This window comes from Acanthisitta chloris, unplaced genomic scaffold, assembly GCF_000695815.1.
Source record: "Acanthisitta chloris isolate BGI_N310 unplaced genomic scaffold, ASM69581v1 scaffold39930, whole genome shotgun sequence".
Lineage (NCBI taxonomy): Eukaryota > Metazoa > Chordata > Aves > Passeriformes > Acanthisittidae > Acanthisitta > Acanthisitta chloris.
This window is the reverse complement of record NW_008652923.1, coordinates 4,765-28,060: the sequence shown is the minus strand read 5'-3', so window position 1 is coordinate 28,060 and position 23,296 is coordinate 4,765. Positions and strand designations below refer to the sequence as shown.

General features: G+C 45.7%; 1 protein-coding gene across 3 annotated transcripts; it reads right to left on the bottom strand.

Annotated features, from left to right (window-relative positions):
- Positions 1-87: 87 nt before the first annotated feature.
- Positions 88-22,052, bottom strand: SEPT6 (septin 6). 3 transcript variants are annotated; one of them, XM_009078822.1, is made up of 9 exons: positions 21,941-22,052; positions 14,845-15,040; positions 13,534-13,720; positions 13,139-13,300; positions 9,499-9,595; positions 9,066-9,234; positions 8,432-8,564; positions 7,583-7,773; positions 88-587 (listed from the first exon to the last, which is right to left on the bottom strand). In XM_009078822.1, exons 2-9 carry the CDS (start codon positions 15,009-15,011, stop codon positions 578-580), a joined length of 1,116 nt encoding a protein of 371 aa, XP_009077070.1. In that variant the 5' UTR covers positions 15,012-15,040; positions 21,941-22,052; the 3' UTR covers positions 88-577. The 3 variants fall into 3 exon arrangements, with proteins under 3 accessions (XP_009077070.1, XP_009077062.1, XP_009077078.1); XM_009078814.1 differs by lacking the exon at positions 88-587 and adding an exon at positions 2,001-2,025; XM_009078830.1 differs by lacking the exon at positions 88-587 and adding an exon at positions 5,599-5,642.
- Positions 22,053-23,296: the final 1,244 nt, after the last annotated feature.

Genomic DNA, 23,296 nt, shown 5'->3' with positions numbered 1-23,296 from the left:
GTCAGGAAACAGAAAGTACCACTTGACCCACGTCCACCAGCCAATGAGGCTTGTTTGACAAGGGGGTGAGACACAGGAGGACACCAATGGAAACACACAGTTCTGCTTGCTTTATTTCTTTGTCAAAACTCAGTATCTCGTGGCTGCCGGCACAGCAAGTTGCACCGTGTTTGTATTTCCTTGCACGGTTTCCAAAACCAATCAAACAACAGCATATTGAAAATATTCCTTAGGCTTCGCACCCCAGGGAAGCCCGTGACATTTATATTATTAAAGACAACATTAGAAAAAAAATATGCCAGAAACAACGCTGGGAAATGTATTCGCTACATCATTAGTCCAAACATCACATTTCTGTCGCTCTTCAGGTAACAACCAGTTCCCCCTGTATTACCCTGTCTTGTCACACAAATTACAAGACACTTCAATTTTAGGTATCATGCAAGTCAGTAAAAGAGCTTCTTTCCAGGACACTAACACTGAAGATTTGTTCCCCCCTCCCCAGACATAAGACCCTTAAACTCTTCTAGAAGTGGCAGTCTTCTCCCTCAGACACAGTGCAGCTGGCGAAGACAGATTAAAAAAAGCTAAAGAGAGAGAAAAGGGGAAAAAAAAAGAGAAAAAAACAGAGTATTAGCAAAAAAGAGAAAGACATTCAAAAAGCAAGAAAAAGAGATGCAACATGAAAACAGCTGACAGGAGAGATGGAACCTCCTTGTGGTACCTCAGGTACTTCAAGGAAATCACACAAGTAAAAACTTTTTTTTCGTTAAAGTCTTTAAAAAGACTTTGCATAGCTTTAAATAACATTCTAATAAGGCAATCAGTCAGGAAGACCAGCCAGGAACCTGCAGCATGATAAAAAAAGCCACACTGAATGGTTCTTCTAGCAGAAAAAGTAGAAATCAGATTGATGCTGGCTGGTTTGTGAGCAGGGTAACATTCAACAGCAGAGGAAGAAGTAAATACTCAAAATATTTTGCTAAAAAAACCCAAACCCCAACCACAAAACAATCAAAGAGTTCTATGGGAAATAAAGTTGTATTTATGGTGAAGCAGAATACCTGAGAAAATATATTGCAATCAAGAGTTTGGAGTGCCCTCAGCGCTGGAAACGTGGTTTGGTCTGGGTGGCTGGTGCTCTGAGCAGGAGCCAGGCTGACACACACTGTGTGCAGGAACTGCCTGTGGGACCTTAGCATCACCCAGATCACTTCTCGGGCCAAACTCAGCACCAAACTAGCACTGCCCATCAGGACTAGGCCTGATGAGCTGTGCTCATCTTCCACAAACCCAGGGTTTGCAGGGCTCTTGTGGAGGCTGTTTGGCAGCATGGCACCCTGATCTTCCAGCAGGGCCAGGATGTGTGGATTCACCCCCACAGAGAGCACTGAGCCTGCCCAGAGTGAGAGTGAGGGACCAGGGCCACAACAAGCATGTCTGAAATGCAAATGAGGATTTACATGCTAGTCTTCAGGTAGCATGGATTAGCAAAAGGAAAAACAAAAGCAAATTAAAAAAAGACAGATGATGTCATGAAAATGACACCAAGTATAAAGAGAAAAGTGTGCTTTATCTCTAAACTAAGTGATAATTAAACTAAGGTGGTGCTGTCATTTTAGCGTCACCAATAAATACATTTAAACTGCTTTGTTATTTCGCCAGCAAAAATAACTCACAGAACTTATTTCCATATCCCTTATTTATCTGGGTGGAGAGAGACCAGGAAAAAAGGGAATCCATTAATTGCAGGGCAAAAAAAATATGGCAGGATTTAAAGTTGCAGCCTCCAAAACCTTGTTAGAACTAATTTTACAATGTTTAATAAAAGCAATAAACACCAGAAGTACATAGTAAAGACACAATCACAACGAGCATATAGGAAAGAGTAAGTGTAACGCCCTGGAAAGGCCACAGCTGAAATGCTGTCAGGTTTTATTAGACCCTCCGATTTAACAAGTAAATGAAGGTCCATTCCAGCCCATTGCATTCAGGGGTAATTACTCAGTACAGAGCCATGGGTTACTGCAAAAGAAGGGCAAAGAAAACAAAAAACAAAAGAAGTATATGTTAACCAGAATTCACTGTCTGACCAACTCTTTATTTAAAAACAAAACTCATCCAGAAATACACAGAGAAGGCACCTGCAGGCAAACCACAGCTGCACTTGGCCAGAGCGAACTCCAGGCCCAGGGAGCAAAAACTCCTCATTTTTAGTGCAAATCTTGCAGTAAAAACAAGGCTTTTGCTGAATAGAAAATATGAGAAGGAACCTGCCAACATCTGTACACTTCTAAACAGATAAAAAAAATAAAGGTAATACTTTTTGCACTAAGACCAGTTGTTGGAATCACTGAGAAGAAAGTCAGAGAAACAGCATCGTCTTTCTTCAGAAACACTGATATGTACAGCAAGGTGACCAGCTTTCCCTGAGATTGGATCCAGGATGTGCATCCAGGCCAGCACACTGAGAGGGAGACAAGGCAAGAGATCCTTCGTGACCCCTGCAGCATTCAGAGAACACTTAGTTGCAAACCGTGGATCCAAACTGGAGAACTCCCCAAGCCTGGAGACTAGAGGTTTGGACTCAGGCACATGACTGTGAGGATGTCAAGTTTTGTAAAAAGTCCTTGAAAATTATTTGAGTCACACATGGCAGCACAGGGGGTAACAGGGTTTAGGGACGGCAATTAATACGGGGTAAGGGCAGCCAGTCTCCTCAGGCAGCAGGTCCCACCCCACAGCAGCACTGGGCTGTGCACCACAGGAGCTAACTGCACACCTCAAGCAGCCCTTGCACAGCATGGGGAGGGAGATGAAAAGCTGAGCAGTGGGAAAATAGGACACTATCCTGGGAGCACTGGGCAGCCTGCTGCTGCACGCAGGGCAAGAGGTATCAGCAACAAGCACCTCTGGCCAGCTGGAGTTCTTCACAAGAACCACCACCACAGCCAAGGGCTCTGGCTTCAACCAGAACAGCGAGTGCAGGGAGGGAGCAATGGGCAAGGTGAGCAAACAGGCACAATGGCATAGCTGCATGTTAACCGCGTGTGGCATTCGCCTCTGGTGCCAAGGGAAAGGTTCTACAGGAAACCTGAACTGAAAATGAAAGAAAAAGGCAGGTTAATGGCTTTATGGATTAATGCTAAAAAAAAAAACCAAAATAAACCCACAAATGTTTCCTAACACACACACACACAAAAAAAGGAAATGTTGCCAAGTGTTAATAAGGTTTAATTTGACTACAAAACATGCTTTATGCAGGCACACACATGCACACACACGCACACTCAGCAGTGGGATGAACCAAATTTGTTTTTTAAAACAATGCTTTCACAGTTTTGCAAGCTACAGGACTCATCAACTGTGACTTGTTTGTATCCTTGCAAAACAGTGGAGCCCTGCAATACTTTATGGATCAATATGGAGAGTGTTTTTCTGGATTCTGGAAAAGTACCACATATACATATTTAATTTAGCCACGACAAATGCCCATTGAAAAAGGCACTGTCTGCATTTGTGTAGTGGGAACAAAGAACTTCATTTGATTCAAAGCCCAGCACACAACTGTGTACAGTTATGAGGACTGCCAAAAGCAATCCAAAACCAACAAAAATCAGTAATGTTCACTCTAACTGCACTTTAGCTGTGCCTTTGTACTCAGCACCAGAATGAACACTGTTATTCTTTGAGCTTATTTTTCCACATTCAGAGCCTGATAAGCAGAGAATTGTTCTTTTCATTGTTTTACAGTTCCCACTGGCAGCAGAGACATTCATTCAACTGGACAGCTCAAGATGACTGCAAGCTCCAGTTCGAGTCAGTGCAAGACCCTTCTGAAGCTCTTCTGTTAAGTGGAAGGTCCCATGTAATTAAATGCAAATGCCTCTCACTGACAGTGTAATGTTTACTTGCTTTTCCATTTCCCTTGGTGGAGCTAACAGGGAATGGAATCCTGGAATCAGCTTTTACCTATTTAAGGGTAGACCACAAGTTAATTTGGGCTATCCAGGAGAGAATGTACGTCCTAGCTTTGTCTGCAGGGAAAGGTGGACTTGAGGCTGAGTTTTTAGGGTGTTCCATAGTTTAGTGCTACTGTTCCAACAGGTCACTCCTCTGAGAGGCCTGCACACCTCAGCCTGGGGTGCTGTCACCCTTGCCTTGGATAAGGAGTATTGCTGCCCTATCAAGAAGCAAGACATTCCTGGGGGAGCTTTCTTTTTCCTCTCACCAGAGAATCAAAAGCAAATTAGAAAGGCTCAATTAAACACACTCAACCTAGCTGAAAGCATACCACTGTCATCAGCAATTTAACTAATAACCCTAATGAGGATGCTGCTCTCCTGCCAGGCAGGTGCATTTCCTGGACAACTTTGTTTAAATGACCCTTTTACAGCAGATGCAGGCATTTGGCACTGCAGATACTTGTTTATGGCCATGTTTGTCAACCCTTTCAGGCAACCTTATCTGATCTACAAGCCTATGTGGCCACCTTACATCCCTGCTCACATGAAGGCAGAGATGCTCTGCCAGTCACAGCAACTGAGGCAGAGCAGACTCACAGCATAACACCCTTGATCGGGCTCTGCTCCAGTGGGAACTCTCCAGCAAACCTCCTCAGGAACTCAAGATGCCAGCCTTATTCACAGGCAAAGTGCTCTGGCAGGCTTTCTGGACACATGCTGAACACAGCTCTCTGCTACCTGAGCCTTACCCTAACCATGGGCATGCCTGGCCTGGTTCCCAGGGGTGTGGGTCTGTGTCTGCCTGCTACAGCTGAACATTCAATCCATGGATGACCCACTTGCCTCTTAAAAATGTCATAAAGTCTCTCAGTCTCTCTTCAGAGCCCTCATTATCTGCTCTGTGTTCAGCCCATCATCTCCTGTGGTTTTGGACTATCACCTAGAGGTGGTCAGCAGGTGAATATTGGTTTGGTTACTCAGCAGTAGCTTCACACACACACACACACACACACAGACACACACACAGACACAGTTTGGTGATTCTCTGGTGCTTTAGGACTAAGGAAAGCTCGAGGCTTGGCAGACTTTACTATCTGTTAGTATGTGAAGGGAGGCATAGAAACTAGTCTTCATCTACCTTCACCTGCACTGTAACCACAAGTTAACACTACAGCTTGGAGAGGTGGGAGGGAAGGAGAAAGGGAAGAGACATTTTCATGGCTAGCTGGGCTGTATCATCAGCACCACATCTCCATAGCAATTGTTGCCATAGTATCATCATGGCCTAGTGTGATTAAAGAATATAATTTATTTCTAAGGGAGATGGAATAAAGAGAACAGAGCCAACAAAGTGCTGGGCAGATTAAAAGGAAGAGGACCTAATCCTTATTTTTCCACGTTTCATATCCTAATACTGAGTCTCTGCATTTTACTCTGGAGGATCTTTAAGGATAATTACATCCTTTTTCTACAACTGCATATGTAGAGAGAAGCTGGTAGGGCATATATAATAAGGGGCAAAGCAGAGGAAGACAGAGGCAATACTTATAGACTTCTGGACTTGCACAGGGTCTGCTTTTTTAGGCACAGCAACTGATCCCACTGTGAGCCTCTATTAGTTAATGACGCTTACCAGGACAATGTGCCTCATGCACCATGCAGCCAAACAGCAGCTAACTGTAAAACAGCACACAAGTCAGAGCTAATAATGATGATAATGATGTAACAATAACAACAACAAAAAATAAACTAAGTCATGATTAGTGCAAATTACAGAGCTTGGGTTTAAATGAGTCACCTGTGAAAGAAAAAGGCTAGTGGACTGCCAGCCAGTAGTAAACAAGCTACAATTAAGCTACAGCTTGTGACATTCATGAATGGTTAAGAAAAATTTATGATCTAAATACTGAAATTAATTATTAAGGACAACTGGAGAAGTTACAAAGCAAGGAAAGCAGCACCATTTCTAACACAGCTATTTTCCTGGAGGAGAGAGAAGCCTCCTAACGCCTTCCCAAGCCTTACTGAAGCACTGATCTGTGTATTTCATGGAGTCTTCTGTGCCCTTAACCGACAAGGGCAGTACCAAAGCTTTTCCATATCTATGTGCTTGGTGTCAAGGAGCTCTTCTGAGACCAGAACCACTACTAGGAACAAGAGTGTGACTTGGGCCAGAGTGACTAATTGCTGGTAATACTACAGGGCATGCTGTCTCCCTTTTCTGCATTCCTGACCCTGACTGATCTCAGGGCTGAAGTCTGCAGTCCTGAGTGAGAGATGTCAGAGGGCTCTAAGCATGAAAGAACTCAGTTGTGTATTCCTCTCACAGTCCATGCTGGGGAGAGAAGTCTGTCCCCAGTCAGTCCCAGACTCCTCAGTACTGAAAAGATATTAAAATCCCCTGAAAATAATTCAAATGAGCAAATCAAAACAGGCACTGGAAAAAGGAATGGAGGAGTGAGGAAAGGGCAGCACTAATTGCTCATTGCAGAAGAATGTTGACGTTGAAGCAGCTCCAGCTCAAAACTAAAAGGACTAAACCAGTATCTCGTTATTGGGTCTTTCTTCTACTGTCTCATTTCATTCCAAGCTTAACAGTCAGGGGCTTTTTCCCTGACAAACAGTGTTGTCAGTTCTTCGGGCACGTCCCATATTGCCCAGTTTAACAGCACTTCATGTACTTAAGACTGTGTAGAACAGACAAGATTTACTCTGGATTTGCCCAGGGACTTGTGCAGGGGACACTGTGGCCATGGTACAAAGCCAGACCCTTGTTTGCCTCTGCTCTGCTCTCTGTACACACACCCAGGTGGCACAATGCTCTGTTTCGGGAAATGTACCACAGTGAGGAGGAAAGGAACTGCTCACTGCTGGGTGAACTGGGAGGACTGTTTCACTGTACAGCTGGTTGGTCTTGAGCACCTGCAGAGCATTAGGAGCCTGGCACGGGCACTGCAGACAGCCCAGATCCCAGGACCCTGACAAGGGTCTGGATCCTGTCACACCAGTCCCTGGCATGGGGAACCCCTGCCAAAGGCATGCAGTACCTCCCACTGTTTCTGTGGAGGGCAAAAAGCTGATTCAGGACTGGAGAAAAGTACTAGTGCTAACAAGGTGCTATGACTGTCCCGTGATTTTGCAGTCTTATGATCTGCAGATTCTGGAATTCTAAACTGTTAGTCCCCCCGAACAGTTTGCACAGTCTAAGTTTTTTTCCCAACCTAAACAAGTAAGACCCTGAGACAGGACATGCTCCTCTCTCAGGGAGTGGGACACCCCTGCTACCCACACTCTCGCCTTGGCAGCTACTATGGTTCCACTTCATCACACTGGCAGACCCAGAGAGGAACGGGGAATCTTGGGGAATAAAAACAAGTTCATCCTCTCCCATGCTGTCAGCAGGCAATGAGGGAGGTTAGCACTGCTCCCCGTTCTTCAGGATGACAGCTAAAGGTCAAATGCTTCCAGCTACTCCTCAGTTTTACTAGGGATTTAATCTGGCTACAAACCTTGTCCTGACAAGGACTGGCTATGCCGGGAGGGAGATATGAACACCAAGAAAAATAGTAAAGGAGAACCATTACCAAAAAGTAAATATCACTTGGTTAGCAACTTACTTTTTCCTTTCCTTATCCCTTTTAAGAGTTTGCGATCCTCCAGCCTGCTGAGCCTGAGACTGAAGCAACTCAGCTGCTGTCTTCCTTTGTTTAAATGCATTTACTTCATCATCCAGAGACTTCTTCTTATCCTCTAGCTTCTTTTTTTCATCCTGATGTAACTTCTTCAGACGATCAAACTTTTCATGCAGCTAAAGGGGAAGGAGAGAGGTGAGCAGGACCAGCACTGCCAGATATTCTGTTCACAGGAAAAAAGGAAGGTGGAAGGATCCCTTGCGATCTGAGCCTCCTCTACATCATTTCTAGCCCCTGAGCTGACACTGCCTAGACAAAGGGCAGGGTACAGGCTCTTTCAGCAACAACTTACAGACCAGGCAGTGTTTCAGTGATGCTTCACTATACAGACTAAGAACAGAGGATTGGGAGAGCATAATAGTAAAAAAACTAACAAATCCATTTCCAGGGGTCTCTGCCTTACTCCTCTGTAAAGGTCAGTAAATCAATGGATTTTTCACAAAGCTAAGGAAGTTGTATGGGTATATTTTTCGTATAACAAGTTAATATCAGGGGCTACTTCTCTCCTTGATTTTTGCCACACTGTACCTCTCCATCAGAATCAAGACTATGACCCTTTCCTGGTGCAGTAAGGTATATACAGCAAACACTGTGATTCAATTTTGTCCTACAGAATGAACACCTTAATGTCCCCATCCAAGTTAAACCTTAGAGTTCTTGATAAGAAAGACCTAAACCACACTCTGCAGCAAGTGATTTGGCAGCAACCACCTACTTGGGAGTAAATCTACCACTCACAACCATGAAGAGACAAGTACTTCAGACAGTCTTCACCTCTTTTTCAGCTTCCTTCAGCTCTGCTTCTTTTTCCTTGACCCTCTGGACAAACATCTGCCTCATTGCCTCTTCCTTTTTCTGCAGCTCTCCCAGAAACTCATTTCTTTTGGCTTCATAAGTTTCTTGTAAGCTAAAAAGAAAGGAAAGTCCAGTGATGTGACTTGGGACAAACTCTGGCTCCCCTGACCATCTGAAATCAGGCTCTCACCATGAATACTGCTTACACACAACACATTTGTTACTCACTCATCCACACGTGCCTAAGGTCTTCTTTACCCAATGATTTTTGGGATCTGTAAGCTATTGCACTTTTCTGTGTGTTCAGTGGGCAATCCAAAGAAACCAGCTGGCCACAAACACTAGTTCAGAGGAACACTGCTGTATCTTTGCAGCACAGATATTTCTACTCCTATCCCTGCAGTTTCACAGTCAATCCTGCACACACACTGGTGTTTTTACCCTCTCTCACTCAGTCAGTATCTTTGCTGGGAGCCTGGATTTATCTGACCTGGCAGGTTTTCTTGCTGCATTGGTTCTTGCCATGCTCTCCCAAGGACACACACGTACACACGCACGCAGTGCATCCAACAATGCCTCTCTCAAGCTCTCCTGTCTCCTCCAGGGATCTCACCTGAAGGGTTTGCTGTCTGGATCAGTGTCCTTGAAACCCATCTCTTCCAGTTTACACCGCCGGTACAGCTCATAGTGGCGTGTGTGGGTCTGTTCACGAAGGTCTTCCATGTTCACACGGATCAGCATCTCCCGCAGCTTCACAAAGTCGCAGTGAGCTTCATTCTCCACTGTAAAAGACATGATGAGGAGTAAGATGGGGGCAGAAACAAAGACCTCTTCCCAAATTCCCCACTTGTCTACTCCCCAACAGGTTTAACAGCCCTTCCAAGCAGATAAAACTATCCCTATAGCCCTGACACAAGGATTTAATATAGGATAATTCTCCATGAGATAATAAAGTCCAGCAGGCCTTTGATCCTTTTCTGCAAGCCCACTGCCTTCTTGCAAAAGTGTCACCATTCATGCCATGAAAATCCCAGAGCTCAACTCACCCTGCACTGTGCCCCAGGGGTACTGACGAGCTTTCATCATTTTGTTTCCTATTTTCAGCTCCTCCGTGCTCCCGATCACTGCAAATGGCAAGTGGGCCTGGAACACATTTAATGACACCCACGTTAGTCTCTCTCAAATCTGGCTGACCCACCAGCACACAGAGATTAGCACAGCCACTGAGCAAGACAGTCATTATGCACACACTAATCTCAGGGAGTCTAGTCACTGGCCACTAGCCCAAAACAAGGAGGGAGCAGGGTGGGTCCTTTTTGGAAACCTTGTTAGTGCTACCACTCTACATCCTCTACCTGGCTGATCTTCCCAGCCACAGGGTCTCAGGTGAGATGAGCCAGTGCAAGACTAGCATCAGACTGACAGCTCGACCAGCGTGCTGCGGCTCTGACTGCGGTGCTGTCCCAGGGGCTTGCCACGCCTGAGGAGAACATCTGCACAAGCACAGAAGCAATCAGAGGTCTTGGAGCCTTCTTGGTTTTATCCCATCACCACTCCCTCGGCTCACACTGGAGCACAAGACAGCTTGCTCCATAGGATCATGAGACTGAAGTCCATCCTCCGCCCCCAGAGTCACAGCTCCCTCCTCCCTGCTTGCTTCAGTTCTGGCAAGGAAAGGCAGAACGTGTCCCTGCACAGGGTCAGCCTCTGCATTCACATGTGCCTCGAGGTCTGCCCCTCCCTGAGCTGGGAAAGTCTCTGCATTCCCTGGAGCTGTGCAGAGCCTGTCCCGTGCTCACACTCTGCAGTGCCTCACACTTCCTGCAGCTGCGTTGGGGCTGACCTTCTCCCAAATCCCACCGCACTCCTTCGTCAAAACTGTTTCTGAGAAACCCAAGGGAGTGCCAATGGATTTATAAAATCCTCATGATGGTGATGCTACATGCAGCCACATCTAGATGGCTGCACAGTTAGAGGACAAAGGAGGCCAAATCCAGGATCACACCCATGAGGAGGGACCCTGGGGGCAGCAGAGCAGAGCTGCACCACTAGCTCAACTGCACTTTGTTGTGCTCTTAAAGCTGAGACATCCACCCCACCGAGCACAGCTGCTACAAGTATCTGAAGGCTGACTGAGAACTATCTAGGTGGGAAGAGACCTAAAGAATTTTGGACAGTGTTTTCTCTGAACTTGTAAATATATGCTTGGTGGGATTCTCAAAAAGACAAAACCAGTTTCAAGGAAAATCAGGCATCTCGTTTTGAAGATTAGTTTAATCTCATTATTTTCTATATAATTCACTTGGTGCCTTTGTTCACAGTTAAATACTTTTGTTTCTGATCATGATGGCACAGATTTTAAATCACTCAGTTAATTCCTGCCAGATCAGGCAATATTTCCTCTGTTTATTAAGTCAATTTGGAATGCAAAATACTCCAGAAAAAAAATTCTAATGCATCCAGCACAAGTGGATAAAACAGAGTAAAATGCATATGAAATAGTGAGTTTGGCTATTTTAAATCCTAATTTTATTTTTCATGCAAAAGACAACTAATGCAGGTTAGAAGCAGAACATTAAGAAAAGACCGGTCTCAATTTTCTCTGTAATTAAAAAAAGAAGAAAGTAACTGATCCAGAGAAGCTGCTGGTCAGCAAAAAGCACTACTTAAGCATGAAGACTGCATTTATAACCTTTCAAAGATGTTGATCTGTAACAGGCAAAGACAATGAAGCTTTCTGTAGAGAAGTACAAACACAAAGGTTAAGGCAACTGATTTAAATCAAAGTTTCCCATTCCTCAATTTTAAACATGACTAAAATTGGCAATTTAAATGACAAACCTAAATCAACCTATCCTACCTCTTTTAATCGTCTTGGTCCCTCCACAAGCTCATCTCCTGACCTGAAGCATAAGCAGATTTGTCTTATGTTGCTAATAAAATCAGTATTTGGATACAAGTTTTCTAGGCCTGCAAAATTTCCTTGATCAGATTCAGATTTTGGGCTGCTTAGTGCCCATAAACCTGGTAATTCTGACTGATATGAGTTTAATAGAGGATTAAAGAGTTGATCTCTCTCTGCAGTGACTGACACAACTCAGAACATCTACAACCCAAGACAGCAATTCCCTCCCAGATGACATGGCTGAAAGGAAAGACAAGCAAAGGTTTACCTCCACCCTCAGAAGGGCCAGGAGGAGAAGATTTCTCCCTTTGTCATCACATCTCTGGTTCCTCAAGGATGGAGTGATGCTGCATCTTTGCCTCCAGGACTAACCATACTCCTACACAGTGAGAGCACTAAGCACTGACAAAGATGCCATCACAAAACTACTTTGATCAGGAAACCACCACTGACAGCTCTCATGTCAGGACAACTTTCATGTTTCTTGCAGGCCTCTCCAGAACACTCTACAGCTATTAATATTATATCAAGAGGTGACACAAAAGCACCTCAGCTAGACCTATACTACATCAACAGCAGTAAAGCAACTTCCCCTGCTTGCTTTCCTGTAAAAAGCCTTCTGAAAAATGGGACCATGGTCAGGATGTGCTGCCTCAGGGGCCAAGGGACAGATTGCTCCAGCTTCAAGGAGCCAGAGAGACACACACAATGCTGGGAAGGTCAGAGCCAGAATGAGCACCTGCAGGCACCTTGAGACCTGTCTGGCCCCAGTTGCGTACTATTTTCTACACATTGCTGGTTAAACTGTGTAAAGTTAAACTCCTTGCCACAGGAGCCTGGAAGTTTACTGGTGGAGGGTGTCCCACCATCAGGTGATGCATCGAACAGAAATCTAGAGAAACTCTTGAGCTGAACGGGATTAGACACTGGAGGAAGTGAAGCACTGTACACATTCCCTCTCTTCTTGTATACTCCAAAAATGACCAAAAGTAGATGTTTATGGAAGATAAGGGCCACTGGGCTGCCTGGGCCTCTGGTCCCACCCTTGTGTTTTATTTCTCAAAACAGCACTTGGATGTAGCTGAAGGGCTACAGCTCAAGGCTGCTCTAACCAGCCTCACTGTACCCTTATGCCTACCCATTTTGGCCAAGAGCACCAGAGCCAAAAGGCCAAACCAGACCAAGGACCTAGCTAAGTAACTTGATCAATAATAAAACAGGAACCCTGCAGATAAAGTCCCAGAGCTGGCCAGGTGACAGGGCTCTGCTGCAAGGACAGCCCTGTGGTGTGCTTGAGCTAGTGCTCAAGAGGAGACATCCATAATGGCAGGGCTTTGCATAAAATGCCAGCCCAGGAGGGTAAAACTATTTGGTGCAAAAAGCATGATGTGAGGAGCAGAGGTGCATGTCTGCAGACAGTCTGTCCCTCACACCAGACAGGTAACACTCATCTTATTAATTCATAACCCAGGAGTATCTTTGCTCTGCACAGGCAGACCTCACTGTCCAATTTCTTACATGTCCCTCAACAGATATGCATGAGAACAAAGAGGGGGTGAAAAGTCTGTATTCTGACTAGAAAAGTCCACCAGAGAGGCAGCACCCTACCACAGGGCTCTGCTAGCCCAGGATGACACTACAAGGATGGGATCCCTGTTAAAACCTGTTTTTAAGACACAAAATAAAAGGGAAAGTAGATTTAAGAAACACCTCAATATTGGGCCACCAACCGCTACACTGACAGCACTGTTCTGTGAGGGGAGAAGCACTGAGTCACTTACATTCATTGTGCCATTTATCTCTGCCACTGACTCATCATCTGTTGGGAACTGGTAGATCTGAACCCCATTACTGACCAATTCACTTGTGATTTTAATTTTGAACTTGGTCAGCTCACTTTTGGAAATGGCATCAGATTTGGCAATGATGGGAATGATGTTCACCTAGAAAAGAACAGAGATAAGAAGGAATCAGCTTTGCTTACTGGAAGTTTTTCTAAGTCTGCAATACATCCTACAAAAACTTGTAGTGCTCAATAAATCTACAGGATTTATCTGCCAACTCAGTCATTTCCCCCCGCACGAGGGCTGTTTAAGGTGAGGAGATGCTCTCCAAGGCAGCAGCCTTTCCACCATGCAAACAGCAAACCTCCCCTGTAAGAGTTAAAAGTGCCGACCTTGCTGTCAAGCTTCTTCATTGTTACCAAATCCAGGGATTTCAGCGAGTGGCCTGTCGGAGCGATGAAGTACAAGCAAGCGTGGATCCGGGTGTCATGGTAGTTGTGCAAGACCCTTCTTATCTTAAGTTCTTCTTGCAAGTAGGCTTCAAACTGAGCATCAATGAACTCAACGATGGGCTTATAGCTTTGGTGAAAGGAAAAAAAAAGCTATACATCTCACAGCCAGAGAGGTAAACAGTGCTTCTTTGTGGGCTTTTAAGAAACAAGCTGCTTGTTAGATTTTACTTTCTGAGACCAATTCTCTCCATCTCCCTTCCTACCCACCCATAAGAAATTTTAGAGATGCACTACTGACAAGGAGATGTGGTCCTACATCAGCCTCTAGCAGCCTGTTTGTCAAAACACAGTACTGGGATTGAGCAGAGGACAGGAGACACATCATCCTCCCCAGGAAAAGCAAACTCTCATACTCTGAAATGTGAGGGTGAGACTTTCGAAAGCAAGAATAATGCAGACTCATTCACAGCAGTGTGTAACCTTTGCTTGCACTCAGGGAGCAAATGGCTTGCTGCTCTCACAGCCCTGAGTCCTGCCAGTGGAAAACGCAGCTCCATTCAGTACCACCTCTGCACAGTGCTCTGGGGCAGCAAATCCCTGCAACTCCCTTGCAAACTCATCTGAAATACAGAGCCTGCCAGACTCATAATCTAAAGGACATCAGTGCACCTGAAACAAAACTTACAAAAATAAAGTCTAACAGACCCACAACAAAGTAAATCCCATCGGCAATGTCTCTGTGAAGATGCACCTTGAAGACTGTCTGGTGGAACTGCTCCAGCCATGCTGGGATGTGAGCTGCCAGAGATACTTCCCCAGGGTAACTCCCTGCACATTTATTGTGCTTCCTTTGGCAACATGGGAGAGCCTAGCCAGAAGCGGATGTTAAGCCAAGTGGTCACTAGACCACAGCAGTGGTTTGGTCGGCAGTTTGTGGACAGCACAGCCAAAACAAGCCCAGATGCTCTGGAGCATTCCACTCTCCACACCCGAGGAATTTGGGCAGAAGGTTGCCAGCAGGGCAGATACTGCCCTGACAGCATGAGAAAAGCAGTTTTACAGCTTAAGCAGTGCTGACATTCTACAGCCTCTGTCATCTCTTCTACCTGTCCCATCCCAAAGATATGACAATGACAACCCATAAGAAGGAAGTAGGGAAACTTTACAGTGCAGTTTGGCCCAAGTAGGACACAGGGAGAGACCCTGCATGAAAACCAGGTCACGACATAGCCTCTCTCCCCCTTCACTCACCTGTCCTCTTTGTTGATCTGATCCCCAAAGCCCACTGTGCTCACAATAGTCAGTTTGAGGTTCACATTGCTCTCTTGCAGGTCATAGGTACTGGATTTCAGCTGGACCCCAGGCTGTGAGTGAGATGCTGGGTCACCTTCAAACTTGGTGTTGAAAAGGGTGTCCATGAGGGTGGACTTACCAAGGCCAGTTTCCCCTGTTGGAGAAAAAGAGAGTTGAAATGTTCTGTTGAATATTAATATGGCTTGGCCTTTCGGCTTCCAAACATTAACAGGGGTGAAATTGTAGCAGATGAAAGCAGAACTCATGCTCCCAAGGGAGCGTCTGGTAAACAGAGAGCCATGAACAATGGGAGGTCTGTATTCCTGGCAAATTACATTTCACAGTCTAATGGCCATTAATATCGTTAGAAAATAGAGATGAAAAGAAAGAGGTGAAAAGGCAAAGGGGGAAGCATTGTTCAGATCCTGCATAAACCCACAACCACACTACAGAAGATGCTGTTTTCATTAAAAAGTAGGAGGGTGAATGGGGCTCATTGCCATGTCCAAGAAAAGGTGCTCCAGATCAGTATGTCTCTAATAAGCAGCCACAGAAATGGCTTCCTTCCATGCAGAACCCTGAGAGTTGGTTCTAGTCCTACAGCAAGCTGTGCAGTTGGTTTCTTGTTCTCACAACAGACCGAGTTGGGGAGTCAGCCTTCTAGCCTGAGAGGGGACATTTTCTGTAATATCTGGTTCCCACACCTTGGGGGCTGCACAAGCTACATGATATTCCAAAATCTGCTTCCAAAAGTTCTGCAGCACTGAACTGCTATTTGGATTCCATCTATCAACAGGGAACTATTTCCTTGTCTGGAAGGCAGAGACAAATCCCAGAGACCAGCCTTACATTTGTTTTAGATACATCCTAGGAAGAATAAAACAAATCCCTCCGCGCATTCCACAGGGCAGCCTTCCTTACCACGCTCTGACAACAGAGCCAGCTCTCCCAGCTCAAAGGATCTGACTTCCTACGCAGTCTGGTTGGTTGCCCTGTGAGGGCTGTTGTGTTTTGGGGAAACAGTAATTTCTGAGCTGCCCAGCTGGCTTTTGCAGGAACGTCAGGAGCCAGCTGAACTCCACCCGCTGTGAAGGCTGCTCCTCCAGCCTGCCGTGGGACCACAGGGAGACTGTGTCTGGCTGCAGCAGCTTCCCCTCCTTCCCTGAGCCCTCACCCAACCAAAACAACTTCATCATTTTCCTACTTTGCTCCAAATAAAAGAGCTTCTTATTTTCGTTGGTTTAGAACACTGCAACAGATCCAAACTCACATGAAATGCCCAATTCAACAAGGTGAAACTCCTCCCTGTCCTCCCCCTTCCAAATCTCCAAGCCTCACCCCTGCAAGCAGACAAATTCCTCTCTAGGGCCCAGAAGAGACTTCTCTCATTCGGGGCTGAAGTACATGACATGCAAGGCAAGGCAAACATAGAACCATAAAATCATAGCATGGTTTGGGTTGGAAGCAACCTTAAAGATCATCTAGTTCCAACCCCAAATCCCCAGCTCTGGGAACAGAGCGGCTCTGATTGCCAGGAGCACGTATCAAGTATCTTTCCAGAGGCAGCACGATTCATTAACATTTCAGTCAATGTACACCTTGAGCTGCAGAGCTGACTGGGAGCCAGCTGAGAGCTTGTGGTCCATCACCAAGTGATGCCAGCTATGGCCAGAACAGCCACCAGTCCAGTTGCTCTTTGCATCAATCTCGACTGCAATCCAAAGGGGAGAAGAAGGAGTCAGCACCAGGAGCTGGCGTGGCTGCAGTCCCTTGTGCTACATCAATGCATCAGCTGTGCCTACCACACCAGTGACCAGCACAGGAGAGGGAGACTCAGCAAAGAACAAGGTTACCTCTGTCGCTGGAAAAATGAGCTGGTCCAGATTGCCCTTCACTGATTCGGAATGTCACTGCAGGGACTTCGTGGGTACCATTTGCCCCCAAAAGGGAGCAGGTGCAGAAAGCACAGGAGATCAGAGCATCACCACGGCTGGGACAGGGATTTTGTGAGTTAACAGCAGACACCCTGCATGACCTGCCAGGTCTTTCTCAGGGATGCCAGGAAAACAGCAGCGTAAAAAAAGACAAAACTCTAAACAGCCTGAGAAGGCTGCAGCATTTCCAGAGGCCCTGCCAAGGGATGGGTGGGACAAAGTGGTGAGCTGGCTGCTTGCCTGTGAATGCTAGGAACCCTGATGGGACAACTCTGGCCAGGGCAGCTCACCAGCCCTGGGGTGCAGGAGCAGTGCCCACACCAGCCTGCACAGCCTCCCAGGGCAGGGGCAGATCAGCAGTCTGTGTCCTGAGCCTGCAGGGCTGCAGGACAGGATGACAGGGGAGCAGTCACCAGGGCAGGGAGCTGCTCTCTGCAACGGATACACAAGGTCATGTGTAAACCACACAGCTTCCAGGCAGACAAAACACCCTCTAAGTCACTTTTCATTTCTGTCTCCCTCCTTCTTTTGGGCGAAAGATGTTCATGTGAGGCCAAAACTATTGTTTAAACACATCCTGTACCTGTTAATCATTGCCTACTTTCAATCAATCTAATGTGTTGTTTCCAGCAACAATGACTTTAACTGTCAGAGAGGCCAGAAGGGCTTAAGAGATGCAGAAAAAATTTTGAGACAGGGTTTTTGAGACTCCATCTCATGCCAGCTACACAGGACCAGCAAAGACAACTTTGAATTTAAATACTCAGTTTTTCCTTTTGGAAGGGGAAGATCTGAACTGGTAAGGCATTTTTCCATACAGGGGAGACGGCCATCCAAGCACCTACAACTTCATGTTTACAACACAAAGCACTCAGCTATTAGCATGGCATCTCAAACATGAAGTCTGCACACCAGGAATTAGTTTGAGCCAGCAAGTAGCCCTGTCTCTGCACTGTGTAACCCCACTGACATGGCATGGCATTAAAGCCTGACGGGGAAGAGGAGGATGGAGAAGCTGTCTCAGCTGAAAGAAACACAATGTTAACACTGACAGTGACATGAGATGTTAAAAGACTGAAGATGCTAATCGAGTGTTTTGCTGTGTTAAATATGACCAGAGCTAGGGAGCAGTGCTACTTTAAAGGCCGAAATGACATGAGGATTTCTGAACCTCCTGGGAGTTTTTGTCTCACACAGAGGCAACTTTCTGCTGGCTGGGATATGTGAATGGTGCCAACTGCTTCTTGTAAGGACAGGAGTCCAGATGGACCAGATGGTCTGATGAAAAGGACAAGCGGTCTGTGCCTGTTCCAGCCAACAGCACTGGAATCTTCTCCAAAAAGCAGAAACGATGAATGGCGATTAAAAGAGGCAGAATTACTGGGGGGAAAAAAAAGCAGCAATGTGCGCAAACCATGTGTGAGGCATCCTTGGCAGGGAGATTATTTCCTGATGTCAGGCTTACAGGAACACATGATTTGATCTCCCAAACTGTACTTAGTGATTAGGCAACTCAGCAGTGGTCTGTCCTCCTGAAACAGGGCTGACAAAACACTGAGCAGAGGGCAGGGCAGGGAGGGTGACCTTCACTGGCAGAGGTCTGCACCAGGAAGCTCTGACACCTACTGAAAAGCTGTGGTGCTGTGCCTTTCATCATGGAATGGAGTTTTGCTGTTAAGCCTGATGATTTTCAAAGACAGGAAAACACAAACTGACAAGACACACCACACCAGTCACATTTGGACACACAGCAGCCCTACATCTGTGCTTGGAAGGCACCATCCACTCTTAACACTCGACAGCCTGCCAGGCTAGAGCCAACTGTGCTGGGCTCCCCACACCTCCTCTTGCTCTCCTGAGACATGTTCCTTGCTCTGACTGCATGTGCACATAGTGTCTTCAATGCTCTATGGAAACAGTTCATCAAATCCCACATTGATGGAACAGTGGCATCACTTGCAAAACTACAGCTGGGACAAGCTCCTAGCTTCCCAAAGTAAGATAGGTATCTTTGTGCTGAATGAACCTTCAAGGCTTCTTCCTTCCACAGAAATTTTGACATCCTGAGCACCCTGCAGCAGTAAGCTGAATTATACACCACAAAAGCTGTACCTCCTTGTTTTGTACCTGGCAATTTAATTTGATTTTCCCTAATATGTGTTACATGAAACAAGCAGCAACTGCTCACTTGCTCCCTTCTCCACATCACTCAGGATTTAAGAGGCCCCAATCGTATCATCCTGAATCGACTCTGTGGGAGGACAGGGGAGTCCTTCGAGTCTTCCCCTGTTCAAAGGCAAGGAGAAGCTTTCACAAGAGTGCCCCTTCATGAGAGAGCAGCACCTGTCCTTCACAAGATTAACAACCGTGGCTCCAGCTATCAAGTAATTCCATTTTAAAGAAAATGTATACGCATGCACAGCCTTTTCATGTGTAGAAATGGGAGCTAATCCAATGTAGCAGGTTTGTTGAGACAAGCCCTGAGGCAGCTCAGCCTGATAAGGCCATCTCTCAAGGAGAGAGAAAAAAATAGTTCTTTTCATCTGACAGGCTTACAGAGACACCACACAATCCACCCACTGCAAGGCAAAGGCTGCAGGGGCAAGAAGGGCAATCTGGGCTCACAAAAGATACCAAAGCACCTCAGAGGAGAGGGGAAAACCTGGAAAACCAGGAAATCTGTGCACATCTCTCCCTTTCCCATCCCGTGAAAACTCCTGAACACCATGGGGCTCACTTGTTTGGAGTGAGAGACCTCAGGCAGTGATGGTACAGCCCTTGGGAAAGAAGAAGGCATTTCTGCCACACAATAGTCATTTCTCATTGCACTGAATAGGCTGATTAGAACAAATCCCCTGCAAAGCCCAGGAGAGAGGAAGGGGGAAATTCCTGCTTATAATGGGAGACTAGTTCAATGCAACTATAATATACCCTGGCCAAAACCGAAAGTTTACATTAAAAAATGGCATTCTACTCTCCCTCTTGTTGCCTGATCTCACTGAGAAATATAGTCAGCACAAAAAGTCTCAGCCATTAAATACTTCTCCAGCCTTTGAACTTAAGTAAGAGGCAACTAACAATGTATTAGGGAAGCAAAAGGCTGTGCTGAGGAACAAAAGATCAGAGAAAGCATCCACAAGCCCTAACTTGTGAAAGGTTTTCTCATTTATTCTATCTTTGGCTCTAGTCTCAAAGGGGAGACAGGATAAAAATTGCTCTGGACGTGCTGCTGAGAGTCATTTCTGAAGCTTTCCTTGGCTTCTCCACCAGGAGCTGGAGGACTCGGTGGCTCAGATCCAGTATGACGCAGAGTAAAACTGTCACTGGATTTTTCCTCCAACAGATGCCACACACAGCTGAGAAATGGGGGGCAATGAAGTGCCTTTCTGTCATGCCTAGTGGCCTGTCTATGGGATCAGTTCATCTATTTGTTTTGTCCTCTCCAACACTCATTTGCTCCCTGTTCTTCCAATTTCTAACCCCAAACTCCTGCTGTACAAGTGAGACCAAACACAATAAATGACAGAAGGACTCTGGGACGTATTGTTTTCTTTCTCCAGGACATTTAAGAGTTTAAGTCTGTTTCCACAAGTTAATAGAGGCACAAACAACTCTTAAGAATACTTTAAATCCTGACCTCATCAATTCTAGATTTGCACATCTTTTTCTAATGGAGTTTACCAAATTTTTCTATAAAGTTTCTTTATCTCAAGATTGACTTTATTATTACTATTCACAAAAGACTGACATTAGTAACTAATGCACACACACTGATCTTGGTGAGTCCTTGTTACTCAGATCAACAAGCAATTAATGTATTCCATTTCTGTCCTGCAAAGAGGAAAGCAAAGGCATTCAACTCCTCTCCACACATCAAAGTGAACATATAACCCCAGGAGGCACCCATTGCTACACCTTTAACTTGTACAAAAAAACCACTGCAGCTCAGTAAGTGGAAAAAGAAACACTTCAAGACTTCAGTCTTGGGGACAGAAGTCTCACTAGGTCATATCACATTCACGTAATGTGGAAATCACCCAGCGACTCAGCCTGACAGTGACCTCCACTTGTCAGCAAAGTTTATCATCTCACAAGAATGCCATTGTAAGGAAAATTTTCTCCTCAGCTCCATTTAACAGGGCTCAGTTCCCCTCTCCTCGCTCTACTACTCTCGTTTCAGACTTAACCCTGTCATGGACAAACACGAGGCTCATAACATGCGCTGCACCTCTCACTGGAGGGGACAGAAAACCTCTGTGTGGATGCAGAGCTGACCACCAGCTGAGCCCCCAGGAGGCAGCCACAGCTGCTGCTCTCCCCCTGTCATGCCAGGCACTGCTGGGATCATCAGCAGACAGGGCTTACTCCAAGCAGCCATGGCCACACAATAACCTCCTGCTCCCACAGGCAGGGCACTGGCATCAGTAAACCAATCAGACAATTATTAATTCCCTATTATTAATTTTCTTACCCACGCTACCAAACTGCTGTACCAACGCCATACAAGGTTTTATTCTGTTACCTAGGAGAGCCTCCGAGGAGGGACTGTTTTGGATCCTAACCCTGGGGAAGACCTGTGAAAAGGGCTACAGGGCCAGACACCAAGTCCTGCTACAGTGCCAGGCCCCAGCTGTGATCCAAACCACATGGCAGCTTGGATAATCATCTGACCAGTTAAGGCTTGGCCAGACACTATTTTAATTTAAGTATGCACAGAAGGGAGGAGAAAAAAATAGCTTTTAATGATTTAAGAGGAGCATGACCAGTATTTTATTAAAATAATAATAATACAATACCTAACCAAACAAACCTCAGAACAAAGTACTCCGGCATGAGTACCTATTTTCTTTTAAAAATAGGAAATTCTAACATACTAGGAAAATAAAGATCATAATAACAGCCTGTGATTTTAGGCATTTTATGTCACTGCTTGGTAGAAAGCCATACTGCAGAACCCCAGCAGGGATTTCCCAGAGCACCAGTAAATCTTGTTACTGAAAATAGAACAGTTGGGGAAATTTAAATCAAAGCTACCTTGTTAACACTGTCACCTACAAGCTACATCCAGCTGCAGAGAGCTGCTTTTCAGCAAGAGAACTTCCCAACATGGAAATACTCACCCACACACAGGATGTTGAAACAAAACCCATGATTAACCGACTTATTAACCAGCTGGTCAGGCAAACTGTCAAATCCTACGTGTCCGGAAAGTGGGACAGTACGACAGCCTTCACCCTGAAATACAATGAAATACTTGTGTCATTTTCAAGCAAAATACTCTTCTCTGTGTAAACCCTTAAGACCTCCCAAGTAGAATCAACTGCACAGTCCAAGCAGAGATTTGCAGGGATAATGTCAATCACATCACCATGCTTCCCTCTTCTCCCAAGCAAATCCAGATAGCACAAACAGAAAGTTTCATTTGCCGCATACTCGAACGTAGCCCCATCAGAAAAATATTAAACACATACCCAAACACAGCTGCTGAAATAAAGAGGTGACCAAACATTTGTTTCTTGAGAAAATAGGTAGAAACTCAAGTCTCACCTTACCCTGAAAACAAAAAGAATCCTCTGTTGCAAAGGAATGTATCAATGACACCTCCTCCTATAAGACTATTACAATTCACTTCATGTGAATTGCAACTCACATGTAGTTCCCATTCGTGGCTGCAATTACAGAAACTACCTAGAAAGAGTTAGGAAAACTCTACCTACGCTAGTGACTGGACAACCCAAACACATTGCCTCTACCAAGCTCAAGTGCTGTAGCACAGAAACAGCAGAGAACAGTCTTCAAGCTACCAAACACAGCCATATTTCATACTGTTGTGAAGATGAAAATCTCAGACTGCAAACAGGAATCTGTCCAAATCCATAAAACAGCCATTGGCACCTGAAAATCAGGGATCATTGAAGGAAGCTGTAAGGAAGGCAGACGGTCAGACCACGCAAGGCAGCAGGTCTCTCCAGCTCTGGGTGTTGCTACCTGAGCTCTGAAACATGTATTTGAAAGCAAGGAACTGAACAGGAGAACAAAGCTGAGAAAAAGTGTCCAGAACTGAGCTGCTCATGACCTCATGGCACCATCAGAAGGAAACCTGCACAAGGGGTTGGGAGTGAGGGTACCCAAACCTGCCTGCTCTGGGGCAAGGGCTGCTCCTGCCCAGCCACCCCCAGGACTTCATGAGAGGCTGCTGCTGCACCCTGCTCTCTCCCGTGCCCAACACCACCAACCCAATCTCCTCAGCCAGGTGTCCTCTGTCTGCCCTAGGAAATGGAAAGGCTGAGCTCCAGCTCCAGTTCCCACTGTGCTCCACACATGGCACAGCCACTTGCTTCTGAGAGGGGTCAGAAATTTTCACCTGGCCATTACACACAGGCCTGTGTATTTCAAGGCTCCCTGGGTTCCCTTCTGCAGCCCCCCTAAAAGGCATTTCCCTCTTTGAAGAAAAGGCTTTTCTTAACAAAGTATTT

What these genes read in the sequence shown, in the direction of transcription:
- SEPT6 (XM_009078814.1), bottom strand. Translation starts at nt 15,011, where the DNA reads ATGGACACCCTTTTCAACACCAAGTTTGAAGGTGACCCAGCATCTCAC. An exon ending in CAGATCAACAAAGAGGACAG is followed by an intron (nt 13,721 to 14,844) that starts GTGAGTGAAGGG and finishes CTTTCACCAAAG; the next exon opens with CTATAAGCCCATCGTTGAGT. An exon ending in AGATAAATGGCACAATGAAT is followed by an intron (nt 9,596 to 13,138) that starts GTAAGTGACTCA and finishes AATGTGTTCCAG; the next exon opens with GCCCACTTGCCATTTGCAGT.